This window comes from Colletotrichum phormii, assembly GCF_030913505.1.
Source record: "Colletotrichum phormii strain CBS 102054 chromosome Unknown BDP81scaffold_5, whole genome shotgun sequence".
In the NCBI taxonomy this organism is placed as follows: Eukaryota; Fungi; Ascomycota; class Sordariomycetes; order Glomerellales; family Glomerellaceae; genus Colletotrichum; species Colletotrichum phormii.
In genome coordinates, this window is record NW_026851447.1 from 901,229 (window position 1) to 922,144 (window position 20,916).

The window sequence follows — 20,916 nt, forward strand, 5'->3', positions numbered from 1 at the left end:
CTTTCTACTTGGGCGATTTTTTATTCTTACTTCTATTCAATGCCTAGCGGGCTTCAGCACGGATGCCAAGTTGCTCTGAGAGTCTTTGGAACACACGATGCCGCCCCATCTTTTACTCTGTCAAGTTGTCAACTGATTCAGGTCCAGAACCTGTAATTAAACACTACTGAGGTAGTGCTAGTATGCTGCTGCTGGAGCCCCGAACTGCTTACACCGACCTCTGCGTGGTTTGGAGAACCTCAATTCCGCTCCGCAGGAGTGCAAGTCCATGAAGGATATGAGTCCACTTGTGTAGTCAAATACAATATGCTCGCACAAGTTGCTTATCGTGAATCTCACTCCAGTCTCTCCTTCACATCACGCTGCGATATTTGTGTGTGTAGTTCAACAGCCTAGAGTTTTTCCATCACTCCTTTATTCAAACAAGTAATTCTTTCTTCCAAATAGTCTCAAACCTTCGACGTTGAAGAAGATGGCCTCTGTTTCTATCATGGGCCTCGCGGCTCTGGCTCTCGCCCTCTCGCAACCGGCCCTCGCCGCCGTGTTCCCGACAAACATCTTTAACCGTTCCGAGATCGAGGCCATGTCTTTGGAGAGGCGCGGCTCCATGTACGCCTACCAGCTCTGGGACTCCGCCGAGATCCCGTACATCCTGCAGGGTCTCCCTCACGACTTGTCGGATTCGATCCGCGGTGCCATGAGAGAGTGGGAGCAGTCCACCTGCATCCGTTTCCTCCCCAAGACAAGCCAGGGTGCCTGGGCCAACTTCAAAAAGGTAAGGAGGAAAAATCATATGATTATATCAAGAAAGCAGATTTCGGGTACGGAACGTTCGCTGACTTACATGATTGTTATAGTATGACGATGGATGCTACTCCAAGGGTTTGGGATCTCCTAGCTCGGGAGAGAGAATCGTGAACCTCGATTATCCCAATGCTTGGGAGAAGTTCCTCTATGCCGGAACCTACAAGGCCTGCCTTGAGGCCGGCACGCCTTCTCACGAGGTAAAAAAGGGTTGCCACATCTCATACCTGACTTTGAAACTTACATGAGTTTCTAGCTTGGACATCTCATCGGACTCACTCACGAGCACCAACGTCCCGACCGCGACCAATACATCCGCGTCCTAACAGACCGCGTTCAAAAGGACGAACTCGACCAGTTCACAATCGACACGGGCGCCGACGTCTCCGTCCCCTTCGACTACAACTCCGTCATGCTCTACGACACCAAAGCCTTTGCCAACACCAACAAACTCACCCCCATCTCCGGCTCAGCAAGCCTCAAACACACAATGGAAACAATCACAGACAAGAACATTGACCCCTGGAACTCCCCGACCCCCAACGACTTCAAGGCCGTCAACGACGCCTACGCCTGCGAGCAGTACTACACCCGCGTGATACCGCAGTGCCTCGCCGGCAGCATCCCCTCCAACGGCGACTTCTCCTCGTACAGCTTCATCCTCGACAAGCACACCGAGGCCTACATGGCCGCCAACGGCTACACCCACGTCGCGGCCCACCAAAACTGCCGCGCCAACATGGCCGGGCAGGATACCGACAACTGGGGCTTCACGCCGCTCAACGGCTGGGGACCCCGCCCGCCGTACAAGGTCACCACGAACCGCTGCAAAAAGGACCACGACCGCCACGCTAGCCGGTACGAGGTTGCGCTGTGCAAGGGCGATAACGAGGGCGCTTGCGATATCAAGTGCGGTCTGCGTCGCGTGTGCCCCTTTGATGCTGGCGGTAAGCAGGTTGATAGCAAGGCTATTGATGTGGTTGATAACAACCTCTGGATCTGCCACCCTCACTAAGTGTAGTCACGGGTTTTGGCTGGGACCACCCGCGGTTCGAGCCTTTCTGGTAATAAGAGGAATCGATTGGGCTGTACACTATTCAAATGGACGAGGAGATGAGAGACGGCATAGCGTATGGAATGCTGGGAGTTCAGGTGGTAGTGGTTGCGGGAGAAGAATCGAAAATGTGTAATAGCTCAGCTCGGTTATATCACTTGAATCGACAAGCTGGTCAAGACACTATTGAAAGCGAAGAAGTCCTGTGGGCAATCTCATCATTTGGAATGAGCCAGTGACACATCACTTTCCTTGACACGATTGCTGAACTCAGGCCTCTGAAGATTCCTGCCTCGAGAGGAGACTAAAACGATTCCGCGACTGACAAAGCAGACAAAAGGCTATAGCAGTCGAGTGAGTGAGTGAGGCATCACAAGTAAGTGCCTTGGAGAGGTCGCAATTACAGTAGTATCCAATGTGACCAGAGCGTCGAACCTCTTTCGGCCTCTTAGTAACCGCTTCGAATTTCAAGGAACCCCAACCTAGATCTTGCATGCCGATGTAAGCAAGAGGTACTCCAGATTGCAGAGAGAGATAGTGATTCTGACACGGATATCTCAAGCATACCACACAATTCATGTTGGCAAAGTTCGCTTGAATACTTCAATTTTTGGGCATTGACATTACTGCCCGTTTTGTCTATTCTCACCATGCAATCTAGGTATATCCTCCTCATGTCGTAACCAACAGCCAAACAACGAATCCAACAAGGCGCCATCGATGAAGTAACCCGTGCCCGTCTAATGCGTAAGAACCCCCAATCGCATGCATGTAAATCGTTTCATGAGCAAAGGAGAAGAAAAAGCCGCATTCCCGCAGAGGTCCCATATCCGTAGATGCGCCTTTCCACAAAGAAACCCACAAAGCTTCGTGTGGCCTCTGATAAACCACCGTATGGCGCCTTCGTCATATCTTTCAGTAAACACTGCCCAGGATACTCCTGTCTCGCTTCTCCGCGGCATCGATGTCCTCCTCGTCTGCTTCAGAGCCTCGATGGCTGCTGTTGGTATCACCAAGACGGTTGGCGCGGCGACGCCTGCTTTTCTCATCTGACTGCTCGTCCTCGGTACTTGGTGTCATGTTTCCTTTGGTCTGACCACCGACGATGCTGTTGATACTGCCATTGACACCGTTGTTGTCTCCATTAGACACAATGCCAACCTTGATCTTGGCCACGGCTGTAATCTCCGGTCTGTGGCCGTCCTCCTCGGAAGAGTCTGTGTCACTACCTGCAATCGAGGTCTGCCCGGAAAAGGTTCCGCCAAAATCGCGGCCAACATTGAGGTGCGGCGAGATCATGCTCCGTAGACGATCCTCGGCAGAGATAAAGGATGGAGTTCCATCGGGAGATGAAACGACCTCGTGGCGGGCTCGGGTGACGTCGATCTGCGGTGGCCGGCCATCGCTGTCGGTGCCCTCGTCGGATGTGTATCCCTGCTCGCATCGCTTAACGGGTCGCCGTCCTGGTGCAGGGGACTGCCGACGGGATAGGCCAACGGTCCCATTAGAGGTGACTTCGTCCGTTTGGCGAAGGGCTTCCAGGTCATCTCGCCTCTGGTAGTGGCTCTTGTGATCACACCCGTTAGGACAGCCACCCCAGCGCCGCGTGACGATGAAGGTCTTACTGCGTTCGAGAAGAGTACCGTTCTTGGCATCCTTGGCGGGCCGATCCTGGTTCCCCTCAACCTCACTCCGTTCTTTGTCTTCTTTCTCTTTCAACTCGGCCCGCTCCTTGCGTAGCTCTGACCATGTCCGGAGTTTATTCTCGAGGATGTACTTCCCGCTCTCTTCTTGCTTGCGCATGATGAGGAACTCGCAATGGTTGACGTTCCGCAGGTCCTCGAAGTACTCGACGGTAAAGTGATACCACTTCATCAAGAAGACTCGGGACATAAGGCCGTGGGTGACTGGACAGTTAGCAACACACAAAACCGAACTGTTCGAAGATGTTCGACATACCTAACACGCAAACGCTGGCAAAATCGTTTTCGCCAAACTGGCGCCACAGACTCTCGTTGAAGCCACTAACTCTGTCGTAGGCGTCTGCGGCGCTCTCACCATTGGGGATGCGGTAGAAGAAATGGCCGTAATCGGCACGCTCTTGCCACATGCGTTCCATTTCGGCGGAGCATGGCTGGAAGTTACCAAAGTCCTGCTCACGCAAGCGGGGTTCCTCGTAGACCTTGATATTGGAGCGCTTGAACGGCGAAGGGTCCTCGTCGTCGGATGTCAGCGTCGACAGAATACCCTCGGTGGTCTCGCGAGTCCGGCGGTAGGGGGAGGTGAAAAAGTGCAGTGTATCATCCGCGCGCAGCAGCTTGCGCAGGTTGCGGCCGGCTTCATAGGCTTGTTGCCAGCCATCTTGTGTCAATTTCACTCGGTGATCGGGTATCGTCTGGTGAATATCTCGGTTCTCTGCATATTCAGAATCGGTTAGCATTCCGGTCGAACGGAGATATCTCGGACCAAGGGGAGTAGAGAAAGAAAGAGAGAGTCGCACTGTTGCCCTCGGACTGAGCGTGCCGAATGAGGATGATGAGCCTCGGTTTAACCATGATGTCGGGTTGTGACGGGTGTGTTTGCCGGTTTGTAATCGAAATCGGGCGCCCAGAAGTTGTGTGAAGCGGTCGACAATGTAGTAGACGGCGGTGTGGTGGGCGAGGTTATTGTTGTTGTAAGAAACAAGAAGTCCTGTATTCCTCGAGGGATCATTCAAAGAAAGGAACAAAGCTCAGTGCAGACAAAATGGACGTGAGCGTCTTGTCGCAAAAAGTCGTAGCGTTGGGAACCTTGTTGACCGGGAAGGGTATGGAAGTGTAGGGGAAAGAATGAGGCGTGGCGGGGCAAAGGCAGGAGAGTGGTGGATGGGGTCCGGATGCTAGTCGCAGAGGCAAACCTTGGGATGGGCTGCCGTTGTACGTGTATCGCTTTGTGCCAACCTTAACCTTAGGGACAGACGGGGAGAGGGATGGAGCCTGCTTTAGTAGTGTGTAGACGTTTCCGACCAACAGGTTGAAGAGGTTGAGAAGGGTTGGGTTTGGGTTGAAGGTGCAAGGAACGTAAGGCGTAGCAAGGAGTGGTTTAAGTGGGATGGAATGGACATGTCTGTCATTGCGAGAGAAGTCTCAGGGATGTGTTTTTGGAGGGGGGCATTTGAGAGGTGTGACTCTCAGGGACTCTTGGGTTGTCTGGTGCATCCATCACTGCATGCATGCGATACGTATCTTTGCCGTGCCACTGCCGCCATTAGTGACAATGATCAACTCCCGCATGGGGGCATTAGGACTGTACATCAATCGACGGCGTGTTGCCCCTCGTGTGCCAGGTATTTTTGGGCATTGTCATGGCAAGCCGCAAATCGCAAATCTCCTGTAGGAGGTATACTAGAGAAAAGGACCCCTCGTCCCACCCAAATGAATGACAGTCAAACAGACCCATCCACACTCTACTATGTAGGTACCTTTACCAGAGACAACGCAACCGACTTCTGGCTCTTTGTTCCGCGGGGGGGGGGAAGACAGGCAGGGCCGTCCCCCCCTCCAAGCTGTTCCAACGGGCCACGGCCCCTGGCCATCTCTCGCTCTACAGCGGGGTACATCGGAAGATCTCAACGCCCTGTCAGCCAACCAGACGTCAGAGGCAGGGCTCGAGCTGGCACCTTGAGACAGGGAATCCGCAGCCCCTGATTGGCGCACCGACCCTCCGACAAGCGGCGAGGCTGTAAGCCCCACCTTGCGGCGACACGGCGGCACTTGCAAGTTGCGAGCAGCTTTTTTTTTTTTCACTCTTTCAATTTTTGTCAGTTCCATATGAATGGGTCTGCGAATACGGACATCCCATTTACGGATTGGATTTTTAATAAATGGAGGGGAAACGGGGTCTGCCGGCACTGGTAAAACTGTCTTACCTGCAGAACCAAAGTGCCCGCATTCCAAGTGAAGCAAAACTGCCACCCCAAGATGCATCTTCAACCAACAGACGGTTAACAAACCGCATACATTTTGTTGGATGTGTTGCTGTGCAGCTCCTGTTGCTGCAGTCTTCCCAACCAAATTTCTCTTCCTGTGACTGTGATTCACTCATCACGTCCAACTTGCCGCCTGACAACCAACCTCGCTGCAACCTCATACCCAAGGTAAACTCAAAAAAAAGTTAAGTCTATCCGTACCGAGCGCCGTGTCAATCAAAATCCGCATCCACGTCTGGCGTGAGGTGGTTCATCCATCTGCATGCTCCGATTAGGCGCGTTGGCCAGAACTGCCCATCCATTCCCAGCGCTGTCATTCGATATTCATTCTTTTCCCCACCTCATCCACACAACCTCGCCCACACCTACAACTTACCTTGTCCCAATCATCGTCCTTCATTTCCTCAGCCTTTCCAACAGGCAACCGCACACCACGCCGCAAACGTACCTTGACTCTTACCGATTCTTACCAACAGGCAGGTCACAAACAGCAGACAGCCGCCACCACCCCGGCCATCTCCTAGCCGCCCACTCGCAGCGCGGGAACTCACCACACCACCGCGCGCCAATCTTTTCCCGCTTAGACTACCTTACGCCGCGCGCGTGCGCCTCCATCTCGCGATCTCTGGTGGTAACTCGCAATCAGACATCAAGTCACCCAACATTCAATCACCCACTCCAACAGTCACACACACTACCTTACCTAGACCGGGGAAGACGGCAACGCAAAGCCCAGCTCACCTACACACGCAGACGGCCACCATCACATGCCCCTTCCCGCCCGTCCGTCCGCATAGCACATCGTATACGGTATAGCATAGCACAAATCACCCGTAGCCCGGGCCTACCGCGTTCCTCACCCCGGATCAGCCCATTCCACATCCAGCCTCATCCCACAATCATACGACATCTCTCCCCCGCCAATCTCGAGCCTCCTCAACGCAACCGTCCACGCCCGAACCCGCAGCAGCCAAAAATGTCCGGCGAAGGCCCCGAATCAATCCCCACCTCAGCGGACCCCCGCTCCCGCCGCCCAACAAAGAAACGCGCCCTCACCCCCGTCTCCGAACACGCAAAACACCTCGAAACCCTCTTTTCCAAACCAGACCAAGAGATCCGCCTCCCTCCCGGTGTCGGCGTCGGAGCCGGCACCGTAGCCAAACGCGCCGTCGCCGCGCCCCCCGAAATCGTAACAAACGTCCAAGGTTCCTCCGCCGGCGCCGGCTCCGGCGAGTTCCACGTCTACAAGGCCAGCCGACGCCGCGAATACGACCGCCTGCGCGCCATGGACGACGAGGTCCGACAGGAAAAGGAGAATGACGAGTTTGAGCGCCAAAAGGCCGAGCGGGCTGCCAAGGACGAGGAGCGCACGAGGAAGAATCGGGAAAAGAGGGATAAGAAGAAGCAAAAGGGTAAAAAGGGACCTGGTGGCGGTGGTGGTGGGGCTGCTGCTCCTGTGGGAAAGGGAGGAGCCACCACCGCTTCGTCAAGCGGTGTTGCCGCAAGGGCTGCGACGGAAACATCTACAAACAAGGAGGATGACGATGCCAAGGAGAACAAGGACGGCACGAGCAAGGGCGCAGAAACGGCGACGACCTCGCCAGGAGCTGCTCAGCCCCCCGGTATCGTGATCCACGACGATGACTGATTCATCGTCCCGTGGTTGGAACTTGGAGGCCCTGGGCCTGGAGGGGGATTGTCGAGCTTTGAGCTTTTTTTTCAAGCTTGAACATAAGCTTGGCGTGACCAAAAATAACTTCAGACCAAACACCAAATGTTCGGTGGGTCCCGCGCCATCTTAAACATTGATTTGACAGACAGGAGACACAAAAACAAGGCAGGGGAGGGGCATTTCAGAGCATTGAGAGCATTGAGAGCATGAGCATCAAAGCTTTTTTTGTCCTTTGGAGATGTCCCGAGAACTTCAGTCGTCTAGGTAATTTCTAATCCCATGTCTATACATCCATACAGGGGTATGACCTTTTTCTTTTTCATCTTCATCACTTCTCATCGCAACAACCTCTTCGTCATGAAAAAATACCAAATCCGACTAACGTCAACAGGCATCTTATTCGTCGCCACCTCCGTGCAGGCCGTTGCCCATTTGCGCCGCCTTTCTTGCGCTGCAAATGTCGTCTACTCTGAGGAGCAAGCAGGCGGACTGTGAGTCATGTATTATTAGTATTGTTGAACAACGTGTAAAAAAGACAGAGAGAGAGAGGAGAAGGAGTAAAAGTCGTAAAACCCAATATAGACATACCTCGATCGCCGTCTTGATGCTCTGCAGCTTGATAGCCTCCGGCTCCCACACACCGTACTCCTTCATGTCAGCGACAACACCAGAGTCACCGTTGATACCCCACGAGTGCTTGCCCTCGGCGTGCTTGGCGCGCAGGTCCGTCAGTACTCTGACGGGGCTGGCACCGGCGTTCTGGACCAGGGTGCGGGGGATAACCTCAAGCGCGTCGGCGACGGCCTTGTACGGCCATTGCTGGACACCCTCGACGCCCTTCGCGAGCTGGCCCAACCGCACCGAGACGGCCATCTCAGTGGCACCACCACCGGGGGAGAGTCTGGGGTTGAACAAGACGTTGCGGGCAACGCCCATGGCATCCTGCAGGTTGCGCTCAATCTCGTTGAGCACGTCCTTCGACGGGCCACGAAGGAGCACTGTACAGGCCTTGGGGTTCTTGCATCCGGTGAGGAAGGTGAAGTACTCGTCGCCAATCTTCTCAATCTCGAACAGGCCGCAGAGCGTACCAACATCGGAATCTTGGATGTCGTCGACGCGGTTGACAATGGTGGCGCCCGTCGCTCTTGCTATTCTGTTGTTGTCCGTCTTGCGAACACGGCGGAGGGCGGTGATGTTAGCCTTCATGAAGTAGTGCTGAGCGAGATCTGCTGCATGTTAGTCCTTGTTCCCCAAATACCTAGCAACAACAAAACGCACCTGAGACGCCCTTCTCGGTGATGACCAGATCGGGCTTGAGGGCGATGATGCCCTCGCACATGGCCTTGACCTGCTCTTCCTCGATCTGCAGGATGCGGTTCCAGTCCTCCTCCTTAGAAATCTCGATGTTGGTCTGCGACTCGCCCTTCTTGTACTCCAAGGGGCAGTCGAGGAGGACGATTCTGGGATTTTCTATTCTCCGGCGCATCTTGGGGTGGGTAATGTCCTTGTTGAGCATGACTCCGTCCAACACTCTGCTGTCCTCGATCTCACCGCCCGGCACCTTCTCCACACGTGCGTATCGCTTGATGTCGACCTCGGTCTTTCCGTTACCGGCCTCCCAGGTAACAGTGCGGACGGCGCGGAGGGCCAGGTCGCACATCAGGTCGGACCATCTCGAGACGAACTTGGTGCCGATAGAGGAGGAGATGAGGCCGCGCATGGCCTTGTCGTCGTTGACGTCGATGGGGAGGGAGATGTCGTCGACGATCTCAAGGGCGTCCTTCAGCGCGCGGCGGAAGGCGGCGATGATCTGGACGGGGTGAATGTTGCGCTCGAGCTGGGGGAGGGACTGCGCAAGCATCTCGCCGGCTGGGCCAGGTCAGTTTCTGGCTTTATAAGCAGGATAGCTTTCAGGGGCTTACCCAGAATAATGACCGTCGTTGTTCCGTCGCCAACCTCTTCGTCTTGTGTCCGGCTGAGCTCGATCATGCTCTTTGCTGCGGGGTGCGAGACCTCGATCTCTCTGAGGATGGCGTGGCCATCGTTGGTGAGGACGATACCGCCCATAGGGTCCAGAAGCATCTTCAACATAGCCTTGGGTCCCAAGCATGATCGAATAATGTCGGCGACGCTGATGGTGGGGTTAGCGAATGTCTATCGAGTGTTCGAAAGGGCACCGTACGTCTTGGCAGCCGCGATGTTGGACATCTGGGCCTTGCGACCCGTCTGCCGTTCACCGGCGCCGGTGTCTGTAGAGTATGCAGTTAGTGCCTGATCGTGATAATGGGGGGGGGGGTAGCTAGTCAGAGCTCTGGGGAAGGAGGGGCTGCCGTACTCATTACCACTACTGGGGCCTGCATGATTGTGCGACGACGATTTAAAAACTCGAAAAAAAAATTGGTGTCGTCGAGGGGATGTATGTATCGGCGAAGAGCTTCACCGTTGCAGAGGAAACCGTGGAGATGGCGGGGGTAGTGGTGCTGCTGCTGTTCAAGGCACCGGGCTTCTAAAAAGTTCGCTGGGCGGGTTTGTTTTTTTGGCGGGATGAAGCTGGAGCTCGGCGGAACCTTTTCCCCGGCTTCACCGAGTTTCACCTGGCTTCTGGCCTGGCACGCCGACAGACCCACCTTTGACAACGTCCCATACTCTTCTTCAATGTTCCTCTTTCATCTGATAGTCCAAGTCTTGAATACTCCCTGGGAAGGAGGCATGCAGTACTTATGCCTGGATTTCCCAAAATCTGTCATAAAAGGTCGGAGGAACGTGGCCGAGGGGCATGATAGGGGAGTCTATGTACTAACTTGAAAGTCCTCGAGCCTCACTCAACCTAACCTTTTGTTCGAGTCCCTTTAGTCTTTCCTCTCATTTGGTTAGTAATGAATCACTATGAGGGCTTACTGAGCAGATCACTGGGTAAGCACCGATAAATCAGATTCAGCTATGGAATACTCGCTCTAACTCCAGTCTAGGATTTTTCTGAGCCGCTGCCATTGTGCGCTGTTGAAGGATACTGTGTCATAGCCCCGGGGGCCATGTCCTGAATCGTTGCATTTCCTCGCCATATGACGCAGTCTCTCTTCTCTGTGCAATCTTGGCTTGCAACTCGGCAATTTGCCACACGATCCCCAACTGCCACCATGGGGTTTGGTCCTACCAACGGACTTCGTTGCGGAGCCCAGAACTTCTGGGAGGAACCGCGTTGCCTTCTCGCCTGTTATGAAACCCTCTATGCAGGCCTTGCGTTTGAGGCCTGTGTGCTGATTGTGGTGACTGAGGCTGGAAAGACGCCCACTTTGACAGAGATGCCTGGACGACCGGGGCAAACTCTTGCCATTGATCCTTGAACGTAATGTCCACGATGCATTCATCTCTAGCCATGGCGTCCTGGAGTGAAGCCCATCGCTCCTTGTCAATTTCTGCCGCCGAGAAAAACCGTTGCCAGAATTCCCTCTTTCTCAGCAATACCGTGTTCTTGCCCACACGTTTGTCTGTTTCTTTCCAGGGAAGACCAGTCACACCTGGTGCGGATAGAAAGTCCGCAAACGGGCTGGAATCCGGGATGTGACCTTTCTTGGACCCTGTAACAAAAATCGGCATACCGTTTCTGCACACCCTTAGCCTCATCTTCACGTCCTCGCGACTTCGAGCAGAGTCTCCTATCGTGAGCTTTTCAAAGTCCCCAAGCTGTGGAGGATGGTTCTTGTTCGGTTGTTCTTTCTCGTTAGGCATATGCTGTCTTGTGCTTGGCAATTCCAGGACATTCTCGGCGGGCATAGCAATCTTGATGAACGATTGTGGCATTGGCGTTAGTTCGATGGGGGCTGGACCTCTGACTTGGGCCAGAGGCTGGGCTATCTCGATGCAGATCCATCTGTGTTTCGCTCCGTTAATGTCGGTGCTTGGAGTAAATATTAGCCCGGTCCTATCTCGAACAAGGGTCAAGGACTCACATATCCAACTCTACCAATGAAAGTTCATGTTTCCGACCATGCTCGAAGAACATCTCTGTGGTGGAACTCGGTGGGTTATCCTCCGCTATGTCATCATCTAGGGGCGGCCCCGGAAACGGCTTGAGCGAGTCTCCCACCCTTTGGAAGTGTATCCATTGTATCGCACGCCTCCGATATCCGTTCAGTCTCATCGATCTGGCTTGGAAGGCGCTGAAACTCATGTTCATCGACATGGTATTGCAGCTGTCTTGCCACTCGGTGTTCATAATCTGGCCAGGCCGCCGCCGGGCCACGAGCCCCTGAATAGTGTGAAGAGTTTTGACGCATGGTCGCAATGCCGCCGTCAGCCTGCTAGAGGCCTCCTTACTTCTCACTAATGAGTCAAATATTCTCTGCCACTAGGAGATAACTTACATAAACGGCATTCTAGTTTCGATGTGATCAGTCAAACGCTGGGTGCTGATTTTGGTGTCACTTATCGTCTCGTTTAGGTTCTGTCTCAAGCACATCGGCAATGCGAGGGCATGGTCGGTCAGCTCGATGCCACCCAAAGCCATAGCATTATTCCGAGATTCACGATCTCGAGTTTGCTGATAAACGGTCTGGACTGCGTCTCTTCTCTGCAAACCCATACGGATTCCCAAGGACAGTTTCTCCTGGACACTCATACTGGGCTTGAAGTCAGATATTTTGGCGAGGTTATAGCCAGCATCGGTCTCAGCTTGGATGTCTGCTGGGTTTCGGGAAAGCGTCACCATTCCTATCGCTGTGGTTAGCTAGTGAACCTGATTTACTTACATGTTAGTCTTACGATGTTGAGAGACTTCAGGAAAGCAATCTACTCGAGTTGGCCGAGGTGGGTGAATTCCTGGGTCTAGGTCAGTCATGGAATCGTCGTTTCGGAGATAACAACTTGTGGCAATTGACTAGCCACAAGCCTTTCGACTATACCTGGACTCGTGACCGACATGGCCCTTCTGCCCCTCACCCGGAGAACTCGAGTTGGTCGTTGTTTGTCAATCGATCTCGGCATGCGCTTAGGTGCTACCGCGGGTGCGGCCAAACGAGGAGGAACATAGTGTTTGGCCCGCTTTCTTCCAGGTATGCTGTCCTCAGACTCGCTCGCATGCCTCTTGCGATGCTGAGCCCCCGGGATTGTCATGCTGTCGATTACGCCGTGTTCGGCCCGCTGAACTGGACTAGACTCCGTGGTGCTATGCTTGCTGGAGATTGTGTAATATCCCGAGAATGGATGCTAAAAGATGCTCATGAGGAGAGAAGCAACGGAAGAAGCGACCTTTTGGCTTAGGTCAGTACTGTAACAGAGCGAGATACCAAAGTCGCTTGCTTAGAAGGCTCGAAGAGAGTATGGAAGGGCGGGCCAGAAAACGCTTACCATGGATGGCCGGGAGATATTAGCCAGTAGAAAGGAAGGTTGGAGGAAGATAGATATTCGGAAGGCGAAGAAGGAGGATCCGACCTCGTATATGTCCTCAAAGAAAGGTCGTATCGTGAAGAAAGGCAAGGAAGCCATTCGCGGCCGCCTTGTACCGAGGAGGGAATAGACGGCGTCTGGAGGTGGAAGAGGCGAGTAGGTGCGAGACAAACGAATGAACCCTCCAATGAAGGGGAAGCAAAAATGAGCGAGAGTCGTATAAACACCCAGTGGTAAGATGCAAAGGAAGTCGAAGTTGGTATTGGAGGAGCGAAAGACCTTTTGCGGTGTAGGTGAAAAGATTGGATCTTCAGCCAACACCCTCCCTGCCTAGCATCGACTTCAAGTGGAAGTGGCCTCCTTCTTGAGCCTCGATTCTGTAATCGAGCAAAAGAAGTGTACCTAGAAGTAGGTGGAATCGGCAGAGCCGAATCAACCAAGAGCAGAGCTAGATCACCCCAAACCTTCTCTCTCTCCGATGCCTTGAACTTGGACGGCTGCCATAGAGCAGGTGGACCCTGTAGGTTACCACATATCAGGCAAGAGAGGAGGATATTATAGGAAGGTAGCTTCGATCAACTCTACGAAGCAGGAACAAAGCGGTCTCAGCCTGAGGTTGAGTGAACAAGCCAGCTTCAACGAGAACGCGAACGTGTTCTGTCTAATCCAGGCTTCTCTCGGACAAGCCTCGAGATCCCATGGCTACTCAACCTCACGTATCCTCAAGCCGAAGCAACCACGCAGTCTTAGCGTCATCTAATGTATTGAGATATCGTCTTTCAATCACAACTACCACTATCTCTGCCTCCAGACCGTCCAAGCACACGATAAACGTATCTTTCCTCTCCCAGAGCTAGACCACTCGCCGAGCCGAATCCTTGAGCATCGGCTGACCTCTGGACCTGACCTGACCTGTCCCATACCCAACACGTAGATACCTCATCAGAACGACACTCGTCCATCCCTCTACTCAAGTCCGGTGTTGGCCCAAACTTTGGACGCCATGCACATACATCGCCAAAGCTACGACGTGTGTCATCCGTATCGTGAATCCATGAAAAAGAATAGAAGCTAATGTATAATCCTGAAGTAATCCCCCTTGCAAAAGACCCTCCTCTAGAGGTACGTCTCTATGATGGTATCCGCCTCGAAGCAGTTGTACACAATGAGCAGAAAAGGACCATATTAATCATGATGAACCTGAATCTTTCGTAAAACCCCTAAACTCCTCTTCCCCCCAATGCCATGCCCTGCTAGTATGAACCCCATTTTTGTGTTTGAATGTAAACCGTAAAGTAGTGCGAGTGCCTGCGCAATTGCAGCAAGTGGAAGTGTATGGGGCACGATTTGGTAGTCGAGCCTCCCGTTGTTGTTTATCCTGGTTTTGCGTCTTTCTCTAGGCTTCAGAAGAACCTAGACATGGCTCTGCTGAGATCGATGAAGTCGACGGGCTTGGTGACATAGTCGCTGAACCCGGCTGCGACGCACTTCTCCTGGACATCAGACATGACGTTGGCCGAAAGCGCAATGATTGGAAGCTTCTTAAACCCTTGTTCTTTCTCCCATTGTCGAATTTCTCGGCAGGCCTGGTAGCCGTCCTTGCGTGGCATGTGCAAGTCGCACTAGAAAGTTTGTCAGCGGGTGGCCCTTCTTGCGGGATGACGCGTACTTACGAGTATCAAGGAGTAGTAATTATGGGCGTGGCCGAACACCATCTCGGTGCATTCGGCGCCGTCGGCGGCCACTTCAACCTCTACGCCGACCTTCTTCAAGTACTTTTGCAGGACCTTCTGATTTACAGGGTTATCCTCAACCAGTAGCACCTTATACCCTTTGTTGCCCATACGTTTTCCAATTTCCTGGTAACTTGCCTTCTGGGTTTCAACCATACGTTGCGCGGTTGAGCGATTCCGATCAACACTCAAGTCGCGAACCTTGTCAGGATCGAAGATGACGGCAAACCTCGACGGCTTGACAGGTTTGTAGATGAAAGTGACGACATTTTCAGACACAAGTTTCTCATACTTGGTATCTGTCGCAAGTCTCATTACAGCTTGCCGTTGAACCGAGTCTGATAGAATGAGGATTGTCGTGTTGCTGATTGTTGTCGACTTGGTGATCTGCTCCATCAGGCCGATGATCTCCTCTGGGGACGGCAAGTTGAGGACAATGTGGGTGAAATTGACAGACCCCTCTCCCCCGAGCAACTTCTGTGCCTTTTCGGTAGAGTCCAATGCCGTTATTTGGTGAGGCACATCCTTCGGCAACGTCATCTCGATATGTTGCGCGGTGGCCTCGCGGCTATGGGTCTGAGGGCAGATGATGAGGATGGAGTACATGGGAGGCTTCAAGTCTTCTGGGTTCGTCGGCTTGGAGGTCTCCGGTGTGGGTGTCTTGCCCGGCGAAGACTCGCTGGAAGGCAACTCTAGCTTCATCTGGGACAGATCTTGACCGCTTGCTCTTGCAGCTTCGCTAAAGTGAACAAGTCCAACGTTGATCGAAGACACGGACGTAACAGACGTACGTTCTGTAGCCCGAGAAACGGTCGACTTGACTGATGGGGCTGAACTTCCGCTAGAAACAACAGCAGGCGATGTGAACTCGGTGTCGGTCTTGGGGCTGTTTGTTGATGCGACCGTAGGTGAAGGCAAGTTCTTTGGAGGGACCATGACAGCCACATCTTGGGTGACTCTGGAGGTGGGCTGCAAGCCCTCAGGGCTCAGGGGTACATCTGGGTGATCCTCCTTTGTCGGCAACGCAAACTTGGCTGTGAAGGTGAAAGTAGACCCTTTGCCAGGGACAGCGCTTCCTTCCATCTTGCCTCCGTGCAGTTCCACCAACTGTCTCGAAATGACCAGTCCAAGACCACTTCCTCCATGCTGCCTAGTGCTGCTTCCATCAATTTGACTGAACGGCTTGAAGATAAGATCTGCCTCCTCCTTTGAGAACCCACGACCTGTATCGATGATGGCGAATTCGAGCACAATCTCGTGTTGGTCATGGACTGAGTCTTTGTTGGTGCGAACCCTGCACCGGCTGAACACCTCGCCCTCGGCAGTGAACTTGATAGCATTGCCAATGACATTGAGAAGGACTTGGCGAATGCGGACCTTGTCGCCCTTGACCCAGGCCGGAACATCCTCCTCCACAATGTAGTTCAGCTCCAGTCTCTTAGCAATAGCCATGGTGGACACCAACTCATTGACATCTTCAATGAGAGAGCGTGTATGGAACCATTCGTATTTGAGCTTCATCATTCCGGCATCGACCTTTGACAAATCCAGAATGTCGTTGATGATCATCAACAGACTGTTGGCACTGGTCTGAATGGTATTGGTATAGTCTCGCTGCTCTTCGTTAAGAATGGTGTCTTGTAAGAAGCTGACCATTCCCGAAATACCGATGAGTGGCGTCCGAATCTCGTGCGACATGTTGCTCAGGAATCTACTCTTAGACTCCATAGCCTCCTTGAGTTTGGCTTCGAGTAATTTGTGGTCGTTGATGTCCGTGGCGGAGCCAAAGTAGGAGCTGGCTCCGTTTCCAAAGTCAATGTTGTCAATCTCGACGCAACGAATCAAGTGCCACCTGTACTCTCCGTTCTTGGATCGTAATCGCACCTCCGTCGTATATGACAGTCTGCCGTTGCTGTCGGTTGTCACTTTGATGATACCCTGCCTGGCCAAAGCCGTCAGATCGGCGGTGGGCATTTCGTAGACCGAGCTACTGTTCGAGCTGTTATTCCGTGATAACGCTTGGTGGATGCCTCGGAGGTTGGTTTCGAGCTGACTTTGCGATTTGCCAGATACGAGGCTGGTCAATGCCGCCTCAGATGACATTGGTTCTTGATGGCCTGCACGGTCAAACTTGAAGGGCATCGGCGTTGGTGGTCTGTCTGTGGGTATATGGCATTTAGCCAGGTCCTCGGGATGCACAAAGTCCATAAAACCAAGCCCGAGGCAGTCTTCGAAACTCTGTCCGGTGTACGACAACCACTGCTCGTTGGCAAACGTGATACCTTCGTCTTCGGTCGCAGTGAAAATGATTTGAGGGATGAGGTTGGCCAGAAGTCTATGCTTTGCCTCCGAGGCCTCAATCTCCTCTTGCCGTGCAGCCTTTAGTTCCGCAATGTGTTGATCATGGATGTCCATGTAAGAGCCGAGGAATTGCATCATGACCCCTCGTTTATCGCGCGACGCAACAGCACGGGCATAGAACCATCGGTAGGCCCCATCGAAGCGTCTGATACGAACAGTCCTCGAAAATTGTTCGCCAGTGCGTAGGGAATGGCTCCATGCCTTGAGATATTCATCTCTGTCGTCCGGGTGGATGCTACCCCAAGGGTCGGCAGCTAAATCAGAGACTGTCTGTCCGCGGTAAGTAAGGTAGCGACTATTCACCCAGACTATTTCGCCCGACTGCGGCAGCGAGACAAAAACGTGAGCAGGCAGAGAGTCTAAGATGAGGCCCTTGAGACGGTCTGACGGCGGTGGCATGTCTACTGGGCCAACATTGATCGAGCCTGTTCGAGTCGGAGCAGTATGGGGTACCGGCCTACTAACCACGCTTGAGCTAGGGGGTAGCGACTGGAAGCTCGTCGCAAAGTCGGCACCGTAGGAATGCAGGAGGGTGTGATGGCCTCCATCCGAGCTCTTCTGGTCACTTGATTTGAGTCGAGGTTCGAGCACAGCGATTTCGTCAAGATAATTCTTGAGTTCATGGGAGAGCACTCTCTTGGAACCTCCCGGCGTCGAAACGCGGCTCTCGACGTTAAGCTCGACCAGATCTTCGCTGTCCCCAGGCGTCTGGGCAGGCTCCTTGTTAAGAAGCTTGTATGACGCAGAGAGACGGACTTGGCGCTTGTCCATTGGCGAACTTTCCCCTGAACTCCTCCTCGTCCTCTGAGAAGTCGCAGAAGCCATCTCGGCCCTCGAGCTGCTCGGCTTCAGCTTGCTGCCGAAGTAGCTGTCTCCCCCAACTTGTGCAGGGCTAGTTGCAAATCCAGTCTTGTCAACGGCATGGTGCATGGAACCAGGTGTGCCAAGTGGGGAGCCAGCAGCGCTCTTGGAAACACCCGAGTAATCGCTGGGGCTGGTGATGCTGCCTGCTAGCGAGCGTTGGGCCGCCATGTCGTCCGAGGCCATGAAGCTTAGATTGCCAATGCTGCTGGGGTCTGCCAGGGGACGGCCATCGGCAGCAAGCGCGCCAAACCCAGCAGTATTAGGCCTTCGCCGGTTCAGACCAGCAAGCTCCGTCTCCAAATTTGTGTAATGACGACATAGAGAAAAGGAGGTTGCCAGATGCGGGGCAAGATACTCTAATGAATGGCGAAGGTTTGAGGGATATGGGATGACGGGACTGAGTATCGAGAGGATGGCGATAGGCGCAGGCTTATCTTTCCGCTGCCACGAGAATGAGGCGGCGTCATCATCATCCTCGCCGCCAGAAGGGTCCTGGGCTTCACTACGGTTGCGAGAGTGAGACTTTTGTTCCAGGACAGTGGTATCAAGCTTGAAAGGATGAACAGGCTTTGAGAGCAGCAGGTGCGTCAGCGGGATGTGAAGGACTGTCCATGCATTGTCCACGCCAATAGCTTCAGGAGGTCGCATTCCTGTGTAATCTGCAGGTGCAGACTCGGGGTTGAAAGATTCCTCGTCGACCATGGCATCAGTGAAGAATGGGTTCTCGTTCGGATCTGCCCGCACAGCTGGAGATGGTGCTGGAGACTGGGACCAGGGGGATGGCGGTGCCTGCTCAAACTCCTCGTATTTTGGTGTGGGTGGGCGTGGCTCGTCCTCGGAAAGCCGCGAAATTATGCTGGACGGCTTGTCACCGCTGTGGCTACGGCTAGAGCTCCAGGAGGAACTTGAACCACTTAAGATCGTCGATAACTTTTGGGTAGACTCGATCCGACCCCTTTTCAGCTTCTTTCTTGCTGCCTCGGCCGAGGTCGTGTTGGCTGTCACCTTTGACTTGACTGGCATCTCCTCTGGCAAATTCTGTAGGTAGGGGTAACTTCTTGTCAGTGCAATAACCTTGCCACGTTCAAGAACACGCATGACACCGCCGTGGTCGATAAGAGGATCGGCCTCATAATCCAGGGCTTGAAGTACAGGTAGCACTCTGCCCTCGGTGTCGGAGTTGGCGCCAATTGGAGCCTCCCAACTCGGTACGTTGGGCTCTTCGGCATCATGCTCAGCAAGGGCAGATTGATTCAACGCCGGGCCAAGTGGCTCCTGAACAATGTCCTCGGTCGCCTTACCGGGCGGGAAGTAACTCTTGCTTCTGCCTAGTTGCGCAGGACGGCGTGATGGCAAGAGTCTCTCGTTGCTGTTCCCTTTCCTTTCCCTATTCTCCTCGTACGTCGTGAACGAGTGCCGAGTCTGGAGACTGGGTCGAGACAGCAACCTGGGTCGTGCCGGGTCTTCGGGTAAAGGAGGTTCTTCTGAGCCAAGATCGCCGGCGCTGCTGGGTATCAAACTACTTCCCCTTGCCATGTATCCGAGGCTGAGATCGTCCTCCTGGTGCTCGTTATAGGTCGCTTTCTGGCCCCAGGGCACATTCTCGATATCGGTGGAGTCAGCCGGCACAGCGAGTGTCACTCTCTCGGCTTTGTACACGTCTCTCATGATCTGAACGACAGTGTTCCACCAGGCGTCCATTCCAGGCTCGGCGTTGAGCATCAGCGACAGGTCATAGAGATTTGGACTCGGGAAATCGCCCTCCAGTTGGCCAGTAGCTCCGGCGGGGAGGAAAGTGAGGGCCGATGCGGGTGTCGATGAGCCAGACATAACCCTATCCTGAGCGGCGCCAAAGCCCCCAAGCGACATGCCCTGCGACATGAAGGCCGCCGCAGTTGGGGACATATTTCCGAATGGTCGATTCATCGCGCCCGGGCCGTACCCCGGTGTATACATGCGCGGGAAGGGGTAAGAAGGGGTTCCCGCGATATTGCCGGGCGTCATGCCGCCGCGAATTGTGTTTCCGGATTCGGTAGACGTTGTCGTTAAATTGGACGATGTCGTTAAATTGGACGATGTCGTTGCCAAGCCCGCGATTCCAGCCTGTGTGCGCGGCGAGTTGCCACTTTCCTCCTGGATTGGCGAGACGCGCACCTTGTCGGGGGTTGTCGCCATCAAGCCTCTCGTCGCCATCTCGCGCTTCTCCAAATCTCGTGCCAATCGCTCTCGGTATCGATTCAGTTGTATCTGGGATTCAGAAAGGGCCGGTGGCGTGTCGTCGTCGAACCCTGCAACAGTCTCGGTTTTACTTTTTGCTTCCTTGCCGCTCATGCCACCAGCAACATCATCATCATCATCAGCCCTAGACACACCCACGCTGCGCTTTAGGTTAGTATCCGGACCAGCACCGCCAGGACTCGCAGCCTTGGTGACGAAGGGTTCGATTTGCGCCCTGGAGCGGTCGGCGGATGACTTGAAAGACTGCTCCTTGGACACATCCGACATTGCAGCTCGCGCATTTCTACTGGATCTTAGAGAATCGAGGGTCAGTCCATGGCGGGGACTTGGAAGGTTGACAGGCGATTCTTTGGTGGACGACTTTTTCGAATCGGGCGTCGTTTGTCTTGGAAGGCTGAGCCGACGCGCAGAGGACGAGTCTTTCTTGTCTACTGGAAGGCTCGTGCTTGGCATTCCTCATAGAATAGAACGCCCCATACACAGAAATCGTGAAGCCTTGGTCGGTAGTGGTGATGTCGCTCCGAGAGGGTAGCCGGCCGGGTCGTGACGAATCGTGACAGCGAAGAAGCGGTTCGTGGCAAAGTCGAAAGACGAGGTGGACAACGAGGGGTTCGGTCGCGGTATTTTGGAGTAGATGAGGGGGTAAAGGCACCGCTGTGAAAAATTCGGTCGTTAGGATTGCGGTGAGGCGAACGGAGGTGACGATCTGGAAGTCGAAGGAAAAAGCCGTGAGTGGAAGCGCGCGGTGCGGTGGTGGAGGAAAGATTACAACGGTCTGGTTTGTGTTGGTGTAGCTCGTGGTGAAGGGTGAGGCAAGGTTGGTGTGGGATGGTACGGA

At 53.8% G+C, this 20,916-nt stretch overlaps 6 protein-coding genes across 6 annotated transcripts; 2 read left to right on the top strand and 4 right to left on the bottom strand.

Annotated features, from left to right (window-relative positions):
* Positions 1–423: 423 nt before the first annotated feature.
* Positions 424–1,819, top strand: BDP81DRAFT_369277 (uncharacterized protein; the record flags this gene model as incomplete). Its single annotated transcript, XM_060586584.1, has 3 exons — positions 424–775; positions 858–1,004; positions 1,061–1,819. Exons 1-3 carry the CDS (start codon positions 473–475, stop codon positions 1,817–1,819), a joined length of 1,209 nt encoding a protein of 402 aa, XP_060448148.1. The 5' UTR covers positions 424–472.
* Positions 1,820–2,773: 954 nt separating this feature from the next.
* Positions 2,774–4,413, bottom strand: BDP81DRAFT_458984 (phosphoglycerate mutase; the record flags this gene model as incomplete). Its single annotated transcript, XM_060593489.1, has 3 exons — positions 2,774–3,765; positions 3,818–4,273; positions 4,359–4,413. 3 exons carry the CDS (start codon positions 4,411–4,413, stop codon positions 2,774–2,776), a joined length of 1,503 nt encoding a protein of 500 aa, XP_060448149.1.
* A 2,388-nt stretch (positions 4,414–6,801) lies between these two features.
* On the top strand, positions 6,802–7,473 carry BDP81DRAFT_447216 (uncharacterized protein; the record flags this gene model as incomplete). Its single annotated transcript, XM_060592158.1, has 1 exon — positions 6,802–7,473. One exon carries the CDS (start codon positions 6,802–6,804, stop codon positions 7,471–7,473), a length of 672 nt encoding a protein of 223 aa, XP_060448150.1.
* Positions 7,474–7,893: 420 nt separating this feature from the next.
* On the bottom strand, positions 7,894–9,857 carry BDP81DRAFT_447217 (T-complex protein 1; the record flags this gene model as incomplete). Its single annotated transcript, XM_060592159.1, has 6 exons — positions 7,894–7,986; positions 8,086–8,723; positions 8,776–9,366; positions 9,420–9,628; positions 9,680–9,746; positions 9,833–9,857. 6 exons carry the CDS (start codon positions 9,855–9,857, stop codon positions 7,894–7,896), a joined length of 1,623 nt encoding a protein of 540 aa, XP_060448151.1.
* A 790-nt stretch (positions 9,858–10,647) lies between these two features.
* BDP81DRAFT_512586 (uncharacterized protein) lies at positions 10,648–12,236 on the bottom strand (the record flags this gene model as incomplete). Its single annotated transcript, XM_060595797.1, has 3 exons — positions 11,862–12,236; positions 11,448–11,813; positions 10,648–11,395 (listed from the first exon to the last, which is right to left on the bottom strand). The coding sequence occupies exons 1-3, from the start codon at positions 12,203–12,205 to the stop codon at positions 10,648–10,650; spliced, it is 1,458 nt and encodes a 485-aa protein (XP_060448152.1). The 5' UTR covers positions 12,206–12,236.
* A 2,049-nt stretch (positions 12,237–14,285) lies between these two features.
* Positions 14,286–20,345, bottom strand: BDP81DRAFT_391636 (hsp90-like protein; the record flags this gene model as incomplete). Its single annotated transcript, XM_060587568.1, has 2 exons — positions 14,286–14,504; positions 14,556–20,345. 2 exons carry the CDS (start codon positions 20,343–20,345, stop codon positions 14,286–14,288), a joined length of 6,009 nt encoding a protein of 2,002 aa, XP_060448153.1.
* Positions 20,346–20,916: the final 571 nt, after the last annotated feature.